This window comes from Kogia breviceps, chromosome 1 (assembly GCF_026419965.1).
Source record: "Kogia breviceps isolate mKogBre1 chromosome 1, mKogBre1 haplotype 1, whole genome shotgun sequence".
Taxonomy (NCBI): domain Eukaryota; kingdom Metazoa; phylum Chordata; class Mammalia; order Artiodactyla; family Physeteridae; genus Kogia; species Kogia breviceps.
Genome location: NC_081310.1, coordinates 43,020,696 through 43,034,901, shown reverse-complemented (window position 1 = coordinate 43,034,901; position 14,206 = coordinate 43,020,696). Strand labels below are relative to the sequence as shown.

The 14,206-nt window shown below is 36.0% G+C and overlaps 1 protein-coding gene across 1 annotated transcript in view; it reads left to right on the top strand.

The window, feature by feature from the left end:
* CEP350 (centrosomal protein 350) overlaps positions 1 to 14,206 on the top strand; it is a 139,255-nt gene that overhangs the window by 67,060 nt on the left and 57,989 nt on the right. Inside the window, exons 24-28 of the mRNA XM_059056093.2 lie at positions 2,220 to 2,416; positions 3,025 to 3,209; positions 3,693 to 3,780; positions 11,906 to 12,052; positions 13,668 to 13,825. Coding sequence (XP_058912076.1) covers positions 2,220 to 2,416; positions 3,025 to 3,209; positions 3,693 to 3,780; positions 11,906 to 12,052; positions 13,668 to 13,825 — 775 coding nt within the window. The remainder of the gene's footprint in view (positions 1 to 2,219; positions 2,417 to 3,024; positions 3,210 to 3,692; positions 3,781 to 11,905; positions 12,053 to 13,667; positions 13,826 to 14,206) is intronic.

Sequence of the window (14,206 nt, the reverse complement as noted above, 5' to 3'; positions counted from 1 at the left end):
ATTAAATGTATTCAGGTGAAACTGTTTGAAGGCCATACAGCATGCCAGTAGTAAACTTGCTAATATTTTACATGGTTGTGTGTCTTGATTCTGAGGGGAGGCAAGACTAAATCTAGGTGACCATGCATGTGAATGGAATATATACTCAGTACTGAAAAAAATTACTTTTATCCTATTGTAGATGTGTAACATGATCATAAAAAGGAGAATACATTATTAGAACTTTAAATTTTAAACAATATAATGAGGTACAATTTCTTATAAATGAGAACATCAGATATGTTAAATAGATTAAAATTCATTACTTTTCCTGGATCATAAATTAAAGCAGTACTCCTATCAAATCATGGGTAGTAAATAATATAGCAAAGAAAACAGAATCTGGCAACAAATGGCACCTTTAAGACATTAAGTTGGTAAATTTATAGCCTCCATTCTAGATTTATTTTTTAAATAACTGGTCATTAAGTAGTGCTTTTGATTGATAGTCTAGAACCATAGTCTTCAAAGCAGGATGGGCAAGACAGTCTTTGGAGTGTAAGAAGAAAATATTTAAATTTAAAATTTTTTCATCCTTTAAAAATCTTTTCTGTAAATTTTATAGTGAATATAATACAGGGATATGGTAGTCTATAGTTATGGCAGCCCTAGCTGATTAATACAGATGTTGGTACCTAGAAGTTGGGGTGATGCTATAACAAATACTAAAAGTGTAGCAGTTGCTTTGGAACTGGATGACGAGTAAAGGATAGAAGAGTTTTGAGGTTCATGCGAGAAGAAGCCTACACTGCCTTGCAGAGATTGTTGGTAGGAATATGGTCATTAAAGATGATTACGATGAAGTCCAATAAAGGTGGAAATGAGGAACATGTTATTGGAAACTGGAAGATAGGCAGTCCTTGTTATAAAGTGGCAAAGAACTTGACTGAACTTGTTCTCGTGTTTTGTGGAAAGTGGAAGTTAAAAGTGATGACCTTGGATATTTAGCTGAGGAGATTTCTAAGTAAAATGTTGAAGGCATAGCCTAGTTTCTTCTTACTGCTTATAGTAAAATGTGAGAGAAGAAATAAACTGAAGGAATTATTCAGCAAAAAGGAGCCAGAATTTGAAGATTTGGAAAATTCTCAGGCTATCCATATTTTTTAAAATGAGAAAGTGAGTTCTGGAGAGAACACCAAGGGTGTGACTGGACAGTTACTTCCTAAAGACATTACCCATGGATTTAATCAGCCATCTCAGCATGTTCAGCAGAAGCCAGGCACAGAGATGGGGTTATACTAGCAGAGATACAGCCAGTTTGGACTAAAGGGCAAGAAACAGGATGAAATATAGGAAAGCTTTCAGACTTCTGGGATTCTGTGGGATGGGACAATAGGGCTATGCAGCTGTGAACATGCCTATCCTTCAAGAAAGCTAAGGTGGCTAGAATTCATGGAGCAACCAAAATCCAAAGAAATTAAAACATTAAAAAACTTGTATGAAGAAGAAAATGGGAAAATCTAGGTCACTTTTGTTGGCAATGATTTCTTAGGTACAACACCAAAAGTACAATCCATGAAGGAAAAAATTGATAAGGTACACTTTGTTAAAAATTAAAAATTTCTGCTCTGTAAGAGACATTATTAAGAGAATGAAAAGCCACAGACTGTTAGAAAATATTTGTAAATCACATTGGATAAAAGACTTATATCCAGAATATATAAAGGACTCTTAAAGCTCATCAGGAAAATCAGCAACCCAATTAAAAAATACGCAAAAGAGCTGAACACACACACTTTGTTGAAGAAAATATACAAATGGCACATAGACATGGGAAAGGTCTTCAATATCATATATTTATAGGGAAGTGAAAATTAAAATCTCAATGAGATACTGTAACTTGCCTGTTGGAATAGCTAAAATCCAAAATAACAACAAATTGGTGGCAAGGATGCTGAGCAACAGGAACTTGAATTCATCACTGATGAGAACGCACAATGGCACAACGCCGCTGGAAGACATTTACACAGCATTTTATAATGACCCAGCAATCACATGCCTAGGTATTTGCCCAAGTGATCTGAAAACTTACGTACACACAAAAATCTATACGCTAATATTTGTGGCATTATTATTCATAATTGCTAAAATATTGGAAGCTATTCATGGCTACTAATTGAATATCTATTGAAAACTGTTACAATGATAAAATCTACTTGCTCCATATTCTTTTATTATAGATTCAACTTCTGTTGCAACAGAGTATTCCCTGAAATTTGATGAATCCATGACAGAAGATGAAATAGAAGAAAGATCATTTCGATCTTTACTACCTTCTGAGAGTCATCGCAGATTTAACATGGAAAAGAAAAGAGGCCATCATGATGACTCTGATGAAGAAACTTCCCCAGAAAAGACTACACTGTCCTCTGCCAAGGTGTGTTTCAGTTTACCTGTGGAGATACTTCATAAATAGTTGTGGATATGTTCTCTCAAAGGTATGAGGAATTATTTTGTACTTGAACTCAGTTGTCAACTACCAGAATGATTTTCCTGAGATATCAATTTTATGTGATATTTTTGGTATAGAATCTGGCTTTGCTTCCCTTATAAAGTAGCTTACAAACTTATTCCTTGGAATGATATATAAGGCTTTTGAGGATCTGAGCCAAAGTTATGTCTTTAGCTTTTTCACTTACTTCACCCTTACAACACTGTATTCCATTAAAAAATTTTCATTTATATCTTTCTTTTTATTAAATTGTAAGCCTTTTGAATAACAGCGGCAAATTCTTACCCAGCTTTACACCCATGGGACAGTACCTGGCTTATAGTAGTTTGTTAAAATGTTATTGGGTGAATAAATTAGATGAATGTTACTGGCTTTCACATGCCTTCTTTTTTTTGAAGAATGTTCTCTTACGTGGTTGGCAGCCTTTTTACATACATAATTTATTTTTATAAGTGGATACCTCTTTTAATGAAGTTAATTAAGTTCCAAAAGGTTTAGATGGTGATAAACACGACATAAACTCTCTAACTCAGGAGCTGAGCATGCCATTCTCAGGAGGACAAGACAGCTTTTCTAAATTTACTATGGAGATGGTTAGACAGTATATGAAAGAAGAGGAAATGAGAGCAGCTCACCAGTCTTCACTCCTGCGTCTCCGTGAAAAGGCCTTGAAGGAGAAAACTAAAGCTGAATTAGCCTGGCTAGAGCATCAGAAAAAGTAAGTTCTTTCAGTGAACATAGTTTTGACTGTTCGATTTCTCCTTTGATGAAAAGGAAATGCCTTGTTTTTAAAGATGTTTTTGTTTCCTCATCTAATTTAATTTGATCAACCCAGTTTCTCAAGCTAGAAATACGGCAGTCATCCTTGAATCGTGTTGCTTTCAAGACATCCTAAACATATAACATTTTCTTTGCATTTCTCTTTTATCACTTAACTGACTCTTATATTGTTATTTTATACTTAATTCCTTTACTATGTTATAAATTTCTCAAAGCTATTTTATCTTTAAAGGACATAGTCTACGGTTTGCATATATCATATATCCAATAAAATATTTGTTGGGTTAGGAGTTGCTGCATGCAGCAACCATTTCCCACATTTGAAAATGTTAAATGGGTTAGAGATTTGTTAGTGGTTGAGAATTCTTGACATTAGAATAGAAATTTAATCTAATCTTTGTCTCAATGGGAATAATTGCAGACATCTACGAGATAAAGGAGAAGATGATAAAATGCCCCCACTCCGAAAGAAACAACGTGGTTTGCTCTTAAGGTTGCAGCAAGAAAAGGTATGTTAGGAAAAACACTCCTTTAAGAGAACGTAAGGTGACAAGTTAGATTGTGGAATCTATTATTTTGCCTAATCTCTTTTTCTTACTATCACATTAAAGGAGATTTAGTTGATATTTACCACTGTTGATGCCTACTACTATAATTACAGGAGTTGCTTAGTGACCTATCGTATTTCTCCTAAATTAGGGTTGTGTTTCACTGCTAACTGAATACAATATAGAGTAAGACCTGCCTTCATTTACTATGTAAAATAAAGTTGTGCTTTAATATGCATATTTTTAAAACTAAGATGTTTGTGAGTCTAATTGGATTAATTTTTTAGTCACTGTTTCCCCAAATAGATTTTCAAGACATATGAATTACAAATGGACAAATATATTGGCTTAATGGACTCAGAAAGACCTGGCATTTGTATCCTGGAGAGGCAGCGTGGTGTAGTGGTTAAGAATTCAGGCTCTAGGGCTTCCCTGGTGGCGAAGTGGTTGAGAGTCCGCCTGCCAATGCAGGGGACACGGGTTCGTGCCCCAGTCTGGGAAGATCCCACATGCCACGGAGCGGCTGGGCCCGTGAGCCATGGCCGCTGAGCCTGCGCGTCCGGAGCCTGTGCTCCACAATGGGAGAGGCCACAACAATGAGAGGCCCGTGTACCACAAAAAAAAAAAAAAAAAAAAAAAAAAAAAGAATTCAGGCTCTAGAGTCAGATTGCCTAGATTAAAATCCCAAACCTTCCAATTATTAGTTTTATAATCTTGGAAAGTTACTTAACTTCTCTTTTCTTCAGTTTTCTTATTTATAAACCGAGCGTAATAATGATAACATTCTTTGTAGGGTTGTTAAGAGGACTAAATGAGTTAATACATATAATAACTTAGAACAAACCTTGGCACAAAGGTAAGTGCTCAATAAATATTAGTTGTTATTATTTGATTTCCAGCTTCGTCAGTTGCAAATGCGTATTTATGGTCAAGTTTAAGTAACTCTCTGAGACTTAGTTTCCTTATCTGTTGGAGTGAGATTTTATTTCATATGGTGGTTGTGAGGATTAAATGAGGTAACATATGTAAAATCTGTTTCACATTGCCTGGTAAGTATTTAATAGATTCTAGTTTTCTTTTCCTTTATTGACCTGTTTTCAGGTAATAGCTACTGTGTTGGATGATCTGTGAACTTAATCATTTGAGTTATATATTGAAATATTACTTAATAGTTTTTTCAAAACTTTGCCCTAAGAGGAACTCCCTGGCAGTCCAGTGGTTAGGACTCGGTGCTTTCAGTGCCAGGGTCCGGGTTCAATCCCTGGTTGGAGAACTAAGATCCCACCAGCTGTGTGGTGTGGCCAAAAAATAAAAATAAAAAATAAATAAAAATTTGTCTTTGATTTTTCAGTAGATTTACTATGATTTGCCTAGGTGTGGTTTCTTTTGCACTGATACTATTTAGAGTTTGCAGAGCTTCTTGAATCTGTTTTTGTAGTATTTCATCAGTTTTTGAAAATTATCTCTTCAGGTGTTGCTTTTTGTCCTATTCTCTCATTCCTTTCCTTCAGAGGCTCCAAGTAGACAAACATTAGACCTTTGGACAATTTACCACGTCTCTGTTCTGCTCTGTTTTGTTTTAATGTCATTCTTTAAAACAGTAAAACAACCATGGCAACAACATCATCAACTACAACAAAAACCCACTGTGCTTCTGTTTGGAAAGTTTTTATTGACCTGTCTTTGAATTCGTTAGTTATACCTTCTGCACCGTGATGTGTACTGTTAAATCTATCCAGTGAGTTCTTAATTTGATTTCTTTTTTAGTTCTATAATATCTGTTTTGTTCTTTTTTATAGATTTTAATTCTTGTTGAAATTCTCTACCTTTTCATCTGTTTTTTGACCTTTTTCTGTTATTTTTTGAACACATTATTCATAGTTATTTTAACTTCCTTATCTGCTAACTCTATCATTTGGACATCTTTTGTGTCTGCTACTATTGTCTGTTTTTGTTTTTTATTATCATATGACCCTTTTTCTTAAGATGCCTACTAATTTTTTTTATTGAATGCTGGACACTGTGTATAAATAACTGCAAAGGCTCCAGATGATGTTATCTTCCCCTAGAGAGGATTTATCCTTTCCTCTTCTATGCAGTTAGAGTGGTCAGCTGTTCACTTTATTCCACTCAGGGGCTGAGCTGGGTTGGCATTGGGTTGCAGACTTGGTAAGCCTCAGTCTACTTCTGCTTTGCATTAATGCTTGGTTGTGACCCCGCAGGGATCTCAGTTGAAAACCAGGTTAACCTTTTTTACCAGCTCAAGAGACTGTTGGGGATTTCTGCTCTGCTGTTGAGAGGTTTCTGGCTTAATTCCTTAGCCTTTTTGCCTATGCTGCTTTAGAATTGGCGGATGCTTTGAGGTGAAGACTGAGTTTGAAGCCTTAAGTCTTAAGACTTAAGTTTAAGACTTAACTGTCTTAGGTCTTCAGTTTTTGTCACTGCAGTTCTCTGTAGCTGGTGGGAGTGTTAACTGGTGTAACGACTTTCAGAGCAGTTTGACTATAACTAGGTAAATTAGTTATATATATATATATATATATATATATATATATATAAAACTAATAGGGAAACTAATAGGGAAAAGTGGAAGCTATTTCTTCAGTAAGAGAATAGATGAACCAGGGCATATTTTTGCAAGAAAATGTAACACTGCAGGAAAAAAGAATGCATTAAATATAAGAACTGTTTAATAATGGTAATGTTCTGTATCTCTGCTCTCCAATACAGTAGCTACTAGCCACATGTAGCTTTTTAAAACATATTTATTTATTTATTTTGGCTGCACTGGGTCTTAGTTGTGGCACGCGGGATCTTTTTAGTTGTGGCATGCTAACTCTTAGTGGCGGCATGCATGCAGGATCTCGTTCCCTGACCAGGGATAGAACTCAGCCCCCTGCATTGGGAGCGTGGAGTCTTACCCACTGGACCACTAGGCAAGTCCCTACATGCACCTTTTGAGTACTTAAAATGTGGCTAGTGCAACCAAGAGACTGAAATTTTAATTTCACTTAAAATTAATCTCAATTTAAATAGCTACATGTAGCTATTGACTACTGTATTGAACAGGACAGCAGTAGGTCTTATCAAAGATCATAATATTGGGACTATCCTGGCAGTCCAGTGGTTAAGACTCCGCGCTTCCACTGCAGGGGGCACAGGTTTGATCCCTGGTTGGGGAACTAAGAATCCCTCATGCCATGCAGTGAGGCCAAAAGTTTTTTGTTTGTTTGTTGTTTTTCTTTTTGTGGTACGCGGGCCTCTCACTGTTGTGGCCTCTCCTGTTGCGGAGCACAGTGTCAGGACGCACAGGCTCAGCGGCCATGGCTCACAGGCCTAGCTGCTCCGCGGCATGTGGGATCTTCCTGGACTGGGGCACAAACCCGTGTCCTCTGCATCGGCAGGTGGACTCACAACCACTGCGCCACCAGGGAAAACCCCAGTTTTCTTTTTTTTAATCATAATATTAGTTATTACAGAAAAACAAGATGCAAAAGAATATGTACAATATGATACCATTCTTGTAAATTTTTAAAAGTCACCAATTAGTAATATATGTTCCATGGAATCACTCATGCATCAAAAGTACACAGCACATTTAGGGATGATATACTTCTGGAGAGGAAAATGGAAAAAGAGATTGGCATAGAGTTTAGTTTTATCTCTAATGATTTAATTTTGAAACAGAGATTTGAAACAAATGTGGCAAACTGTTCAATCCCAGTGGTGGGGGTTTGAGTGACTAATTTTTCTGCATACTATGTTTATGGTAAGCCAGAATGCTTTTTGAGTAAATGTGCAAAAAATACTCTTTGATCCAACTAGCTGTTACAGACCAGGGTTCTTGGCCTCCTTAATCAATAGAAATTGATCAGAGGCCAGACAAGAAATTCAGTCAAGGCTTTATTGGGGCCCCTGCTGTAGCAGGGTGGAGTGAGAACAAACAATAGGTTCCCTTGCTTGCTCGCTTTCTGGGGGCGGAAGAGCTGGTTCCTTATGTGAGGTGAGGGTAGGGGTGTGTCCAGGGGTCTGCTGGAGGGGCGGCTTAGGTGGTTTGCCCACCCCTTAGGTGGTGCTGTGTGCAGGGGTGTGCACAGCACCCTGCTTTTGCTCCAGGCTCTTCAAAAGTGGCAGTTGGTGTTTTTGGTCTCTTTGTATCTTTTGGGTCCAGAATTTGCCCTAGCATGCACACAGTTATTTTTAGTCCCATATAGTTTCTTTGTATTTATAGCTTAAGGGAGGTGTGTCCAGGTGCAAGCTTTGCAGCATTGCAGCAAAGGTTCCCAGGCCCCAGGCCTGTCTCACACCTACCCCTAGAAAGTTGCCTTCTAGGAGTAAAAGCACCAGAGTGTGAGGATATATGTACTGAGATACTTACTGCAGTTGTGTCAGTAGGGATTATTTTGACATGTAGTGAGATGGCTATGAGGAATTTGGCCACATATCTTTGCACAACTGTATCCAACAGGAACATATTTTCCTTATTCTTTTTATTTTTTGAGGTGAAGTTCACATAACTTAAAATAACCATTTAAAAATGAATATACCATTAACCATTTTTAAAATTTATTTATTTATTTATTAAATATTTATTTAGGCTGTGCTGGGTCTTAGTTGCAGTATGTGGGTTTCTTAGTTGTGGCATGCAGGCTCTTAATTGTAGCATGCATGTGGAATCTAGTTCCCTGACCAGGGATTGAATCCGGGGCCCCTGCATTGGGAGTGCGGAGTCATACCCACTGAACCACCAGGGAAATCCCACCATTAACCATTTTAAAGTGAACAGTTTACTTGTACAACCTTATGGCTTATTCTTAAGAGAGATGCAAACACTTTCCCCTTAGAACCCCTTGAAAAAAATCTTTTCTTCTAGGCTTGGATTGGGTGAAACTATACATTAATTGGTTTAGAAACTCAGGCCTAAGCTAGTAACAGTTTTCAAAAGGTGTTCTGTAGAGCTCTGGGGATCCCTGAGACCTTTTCATGGGTCAGGGAGATACTATTTTCATAAGGATAGTGAGATGTGAATTTGCCCTTTTTATGTGTTGACATTTGCACTAAATGGTGCAAAAACAATGGTGGTAAAACTGCTGGTGCCTTAGCACAGATCAGGGCAGGGGCACCAAACTACTAGTAGTCATTATATCTTCCACTGCCACATACTTGCAGCAAAAAAAATCTAGTTCTACTAAAGAATGTCCTGATTAAGTAGTAAAAATTATTAATTTTATTGTGTTGATCTCTGCATACTTGTTGTTTTCATATTCTCCGTGACAGGAATGGGAAGCCCACAACTAAGCACTTTTCCTAGATAGAAGAGGACGGTGATTAACTCATGGGAAAGCATTTGTGTAGTTTGAATTGCAAGCTGAGCTAGCCAGGTTTTTCATGGAATACCATTTTTAATTGAAAGAGTTATTCAGAGACAAACTATGTTTGTTCACATTAGGGTATTTGATAGTCATTTTCTCAAAAATGAACAAAGTGTGCTTGTCACTTCAAAGAAGGCAATTGACAGTGTTTGTTGCCAATGATAAGGTTCAAACTTGCAAGCAAATGTCAGAATTTTGAAAAATTTCTGTCTACCTCCTAATACTAAAAGAATTTTTTTTGAGATCACAGTGATATTAATAAATGTGATTTGGGATTGTATAATGAAATATGTGAACATTTGGAAGATCTGCATAACTGAGTGAACTAAACATTTTCCAAATGAGCAATGCATGGTGTTTAAAAATAACCAAGCCACGGAGATGGGGAGGGATAATTTAGTAGTATGGGATTGACAGATACAAACTACTATACATAAAATAGGTAAGCAACAAGGATTTACTGTATAGCATAGGGAACAATATTCAATATCTTATAATAACCTGTAATGGAAAATAATCTGAAAAAAAACTAGTGTATAACTGAATCACTTTGCTCTACACCTGAGACTAACACAGTATTATATTTTATTTTATTTTATTTTTTTTTGCGGTATGCGGGCCTCTCACTGTTGTGGCCTCTCCCGTTGCGGAGCACAGGCTCCGGACGCGCAGGCCTAGCGGCCATGGCTCACGGGCTTAGTTGCTCCGGGGCATGTGGGATCTTCCCGGACCAGGGCACGAACCCGTGTCTCCTGCATCGGCAGGCGGATTCTCAACCACTGCGCCACCAGGGAAGCCCTAACACAGTATTATAAATCAACTATGCTTCAATTAAAAAAAACAAACCCAAACCAAAAAAAAAAAAAAAAAAAACCAAGCCAGACAGTAAAGAGATCTGCAAACATCTACATACTATTTTCACTAATTTTGTTTGTTTTGGAAAATACAGGTATTTTCTTCAAAGTGTGAATAAATGCCATTGTACACTCATGAGAGAATGAGAGTGAAAAGGCAAATAATGTCTTAGTATTATGAAGATAGTTTGACCCTGAGAGTCTCCAGAAGGGATCTTAGGAAGCTTCAAGGGTCCTTGGACCATACTTCGAGAACTGGTGCTTGAGAGGAATTCATACACGTGCCCAAGGAGGCAAAAAGTATAAGGCTATTGATTATAGTATTGTTTGTAATAGTAGACAACAACCTTATCTAACCATAGAGGTAATAGATACATGAAATCTGTATACCTCCAGTGTAAATTTATGCAGCATTTAGGGGCAAATCAACATGGAGACATATTTATTTTTATTTATAAAAATAAATCTTGCTTTATTTACTAAACATAAATGTTTAGTAAATAAAGCAAGATTGAAAAAATATATGTATGATATTACTTATAAAATATTTTAAAACATACAAACCAAACAGCATATATATTTTTACAGGTAAGTACAAATATTTGTAGAAGAATTTTATTTTATTTTATTTTATTATTTTTTTGTGTGTATGGTACGCGGGCCTCTCACTGCTGTGGCCTCGCCTGTCGCGGAGCACAGGCTCCGGACGCACAGGCTCAGTGGCCATGGCTCACGGACCCAGCCGCTCCGTGGCATGTGGGATCTTCCCGGACCGGGGCACGAACCCATGTCCCCTGCATCGGCAGGTGGACCCTCAACCACTGCGCCACCAGGGAAGCCCTGTAGAAGAATTTTAAAAGGATGTATACCATGGAAGGATATATACCATGATAGTGGTTACCTCTAGGGAGTTGGGGCAGGAAATTGTAGACTGGTGTTATCTGTAATCTTTTATTTCTTTATGAAATTAAGGACTAAGAGAAAATATGACAGAGTATTAATAATTGTTAATTTGAGATTTTGGAATTAGATGTTTATTGTGCACTTTTCTGCATTTTCAGATAGTTTAAAAAATCTCTCAAACATGATTTAAATAAATTGTAACAAGTTATTAATATCTTTATTATGCTTACTTTATTGACAAGAAAACATTACAACAAATTTATGAAAAAAATGAACAGTCTGTTAAATTTTATTATTAACAGTGAAGTGTATCATTTTTTGCCCACTGTTAGCAAAAGAAAACAATACTATCCTGTGTGGAGAGAGTTTGGTGCAATGTAGTCTTAAATGTTTCTGGTGGCATTTTATGTGGAGAAAATTCAGAAAATTCTTTTCTGAAAGCAATTTTAGAAACTGTTCTAAGGGCCATAAAATCATTCATTCTCTTTGACTTGTTTGTCCTACTTTTTGGAATCTCTCCTAAAGAACTAATCCATAGTATGAAACAATTTATAGGCATTAAAGCATAATTTGGAATGGAGTTTAGCAATAGAATAATGGTTACATTAATTAGTTTACTTGATATGCAATTATTAAACAAATAAATGTAAAGGCTAAATGGCACTATGGAAAAATATGAAGGGTATGTTAAGTTTTTAAAAGGGATATGAAATTATCAGACTGTAATTATAATTATTTGAATTAAGGAATCATGTTAAATTATTTTAGAGTGATGGAGTTATGTGACTTTTTTTCCTCCTCCACTGCTTAAAATTTTTTCAGTATTATTATTTTTATCTTGAAATGCTGTATGTATTTATTTTTGATATATGTGATGATTGGATTTTCTTTTTAAAATATTATTTTGGACTTGTCTGCTCCAAATTTCAATCCCTCACCTAACTCTGTAAACTTTAGGCAGAAATTAAACGTCTTCAGGAAGCCAACAAGGCAGCTCGGAAGGAAAGACAACTGATTCTTAAACAGCAGGAGGAGATAGAAAGGATCCGACAGACCACCATGAAACTGCAGGAGAAGTTGAAGTCTGCAGGGGAGAATAAATTGGTAAATTACATCAAATTATTATTAATTTGTTTTCTGCCTCATGTTGCTTGCTAATACCTAACTCTACCTCATCTTATAATATGGTGGGTGTGTTCATTCTAGCACTATATTACAGTAATGCACCAGGATAAAGTTCTATGTATGTGCCTTTATGTAAAGTGAGAGTCTTTTTTTTTCCTCTCATGGGATATTCAAGTTTTGAGAGGGACATGTAGGTCATATGTTAGTTTAAAAATGTTTTCCATTTATAAATTCAGTTGGGACAGAGAGCCTTGTTTTTGCTTATCAATCCAAATATCAATATCAATATATATTCCTCAGAATTAATGGGAATATATTCAATCCAAATATATTCCTCAGAATTAATGGGAGGAATTATTTTTCTCTTTACATAATACTTTTGTCAGCTGTCTAATGCCTAATATAATGATACAAGGTTCAAAGGAGATATTCAGACAAAAACAAAATTTGGACCTATTCTGAAATACCTGTAAAGTGTCAATATAGTGTTGGAAAACTCAGCCTTTATAGCAATACAGTTTAAGAAATCTCTTAATATTCACTGCTTTGATTTTTAAAATACACTTTAAATTTTGAAACAATCTCAGATTTATAGAAAATTTCAAACACAGTACAAAGAGCTTTGATTTTTCTCAGTCGAGAGTTACGTTGCCAACAAATTAATATTGACACATTAGTTTTCATATCTCTTTAATCTCTTTCAGTCAGAAAAGTTCCTTGACTCTCATGACCTTCACACTTTGGAAGATTACAAGCCAGATATTTTGTAGAATGGTCCCCAAGTTGGGTTTCTCTGATCTTTCCTCATAATTAGATTCAGGTTGTGCATCTTTGGCAGGAATATCATGGAAGTGATGCTGTGTTGTTCTCTTTATTCAATCAGGTGGCACCTGATTTTGATTTATCTCATTACTGATGATGTTAACTTGAACACTTGATTAAGGTGGCATCTACCATACTTCACTGTATAGTTACTCTCTTTCTCTTTGTAATTAATAACTGCATTGCATGAAGGTATTTTGGGGCTACATACATTCCTGTTCTTTGTCAAAGTTAAATTTATTCTTTTATTTATATCAGTATGGACTCACAGATTTGTGTTTTACTCAGCATTATCATCTGTTACTATCATTATTTGTTTCGATGCTCACTTTTTCTCAAAGTGGGCCATTAGAAGCCTCTTCGAGCAGGTTTCTGTGTCCTTTTGACATGTACCCATCAGTCTTTGAGCACTTTCATGTTTTCTGGAACAAGATGTTTCAGGGTCATCTTTTACTTTCCCTGCCTCAGCCTTGGAATCAGCTGTTTCTCCAAGGAGGATAGTTTTTTAGAAATCAAGATCTGCTGCTAAGCATGCTTACTGCTATTCAGGTTTTGTTGCTCCTAAGCAACAAATCTAGGGACTATATAAGTACATGTATATACATTTTACTTGTGTGATATAATTTTGTCCTTTAAGTAATACCTTAATTTCAGCTATTTTACAAATACTGTTTTGAAGATAAATTAATTTTGAAATGACAGTGTTTAAATCAGTTTGAGATCTTAAATTCCAGTATAATTATAATACTTTACTACCCCTTATTGTTTGCAGGACTCTCATAGTGATGATGATACAAAGGATAATAAGGCAACCAGTCCTGCTCCAACTGACTTGGAGACCCGCAGTCCTTCCCCCATTTCAATCTCCAGCAGTGAAACTAGCAGCATTATGCAGAAACTGAAGAAAATGAGAAGCCGCATGGATGAAAAGTAATTCATTTTTTAAAATATCTCCTATTTACACTGAAAGTAGTAGCAACAAATAATATTCTTAATGTATTTCATTAGATTAGATTGATACAACATAATATTTTATGGATTCAGTTGCATTTTAGGAGAGTTATTAAGTCATCCTAGAAGTCAGTTAACTGTAGACCTTATTTATAAAACAAATTTTCTCAATCTTAAATACAGACAGGTTTCTTATTTTAAAAACCAAAGTAGTATTTGCACATATACCCATGACAACATTTTCTCCTTTCTTTTATTAAAAGTTATGAGTAAGTGTGAATTTTTTACCTTTTCTGAAATCTGAGGACATGTCCACTGACTTGAGGGAGCAATTTAATGATATATCTTGAGATCTCATCC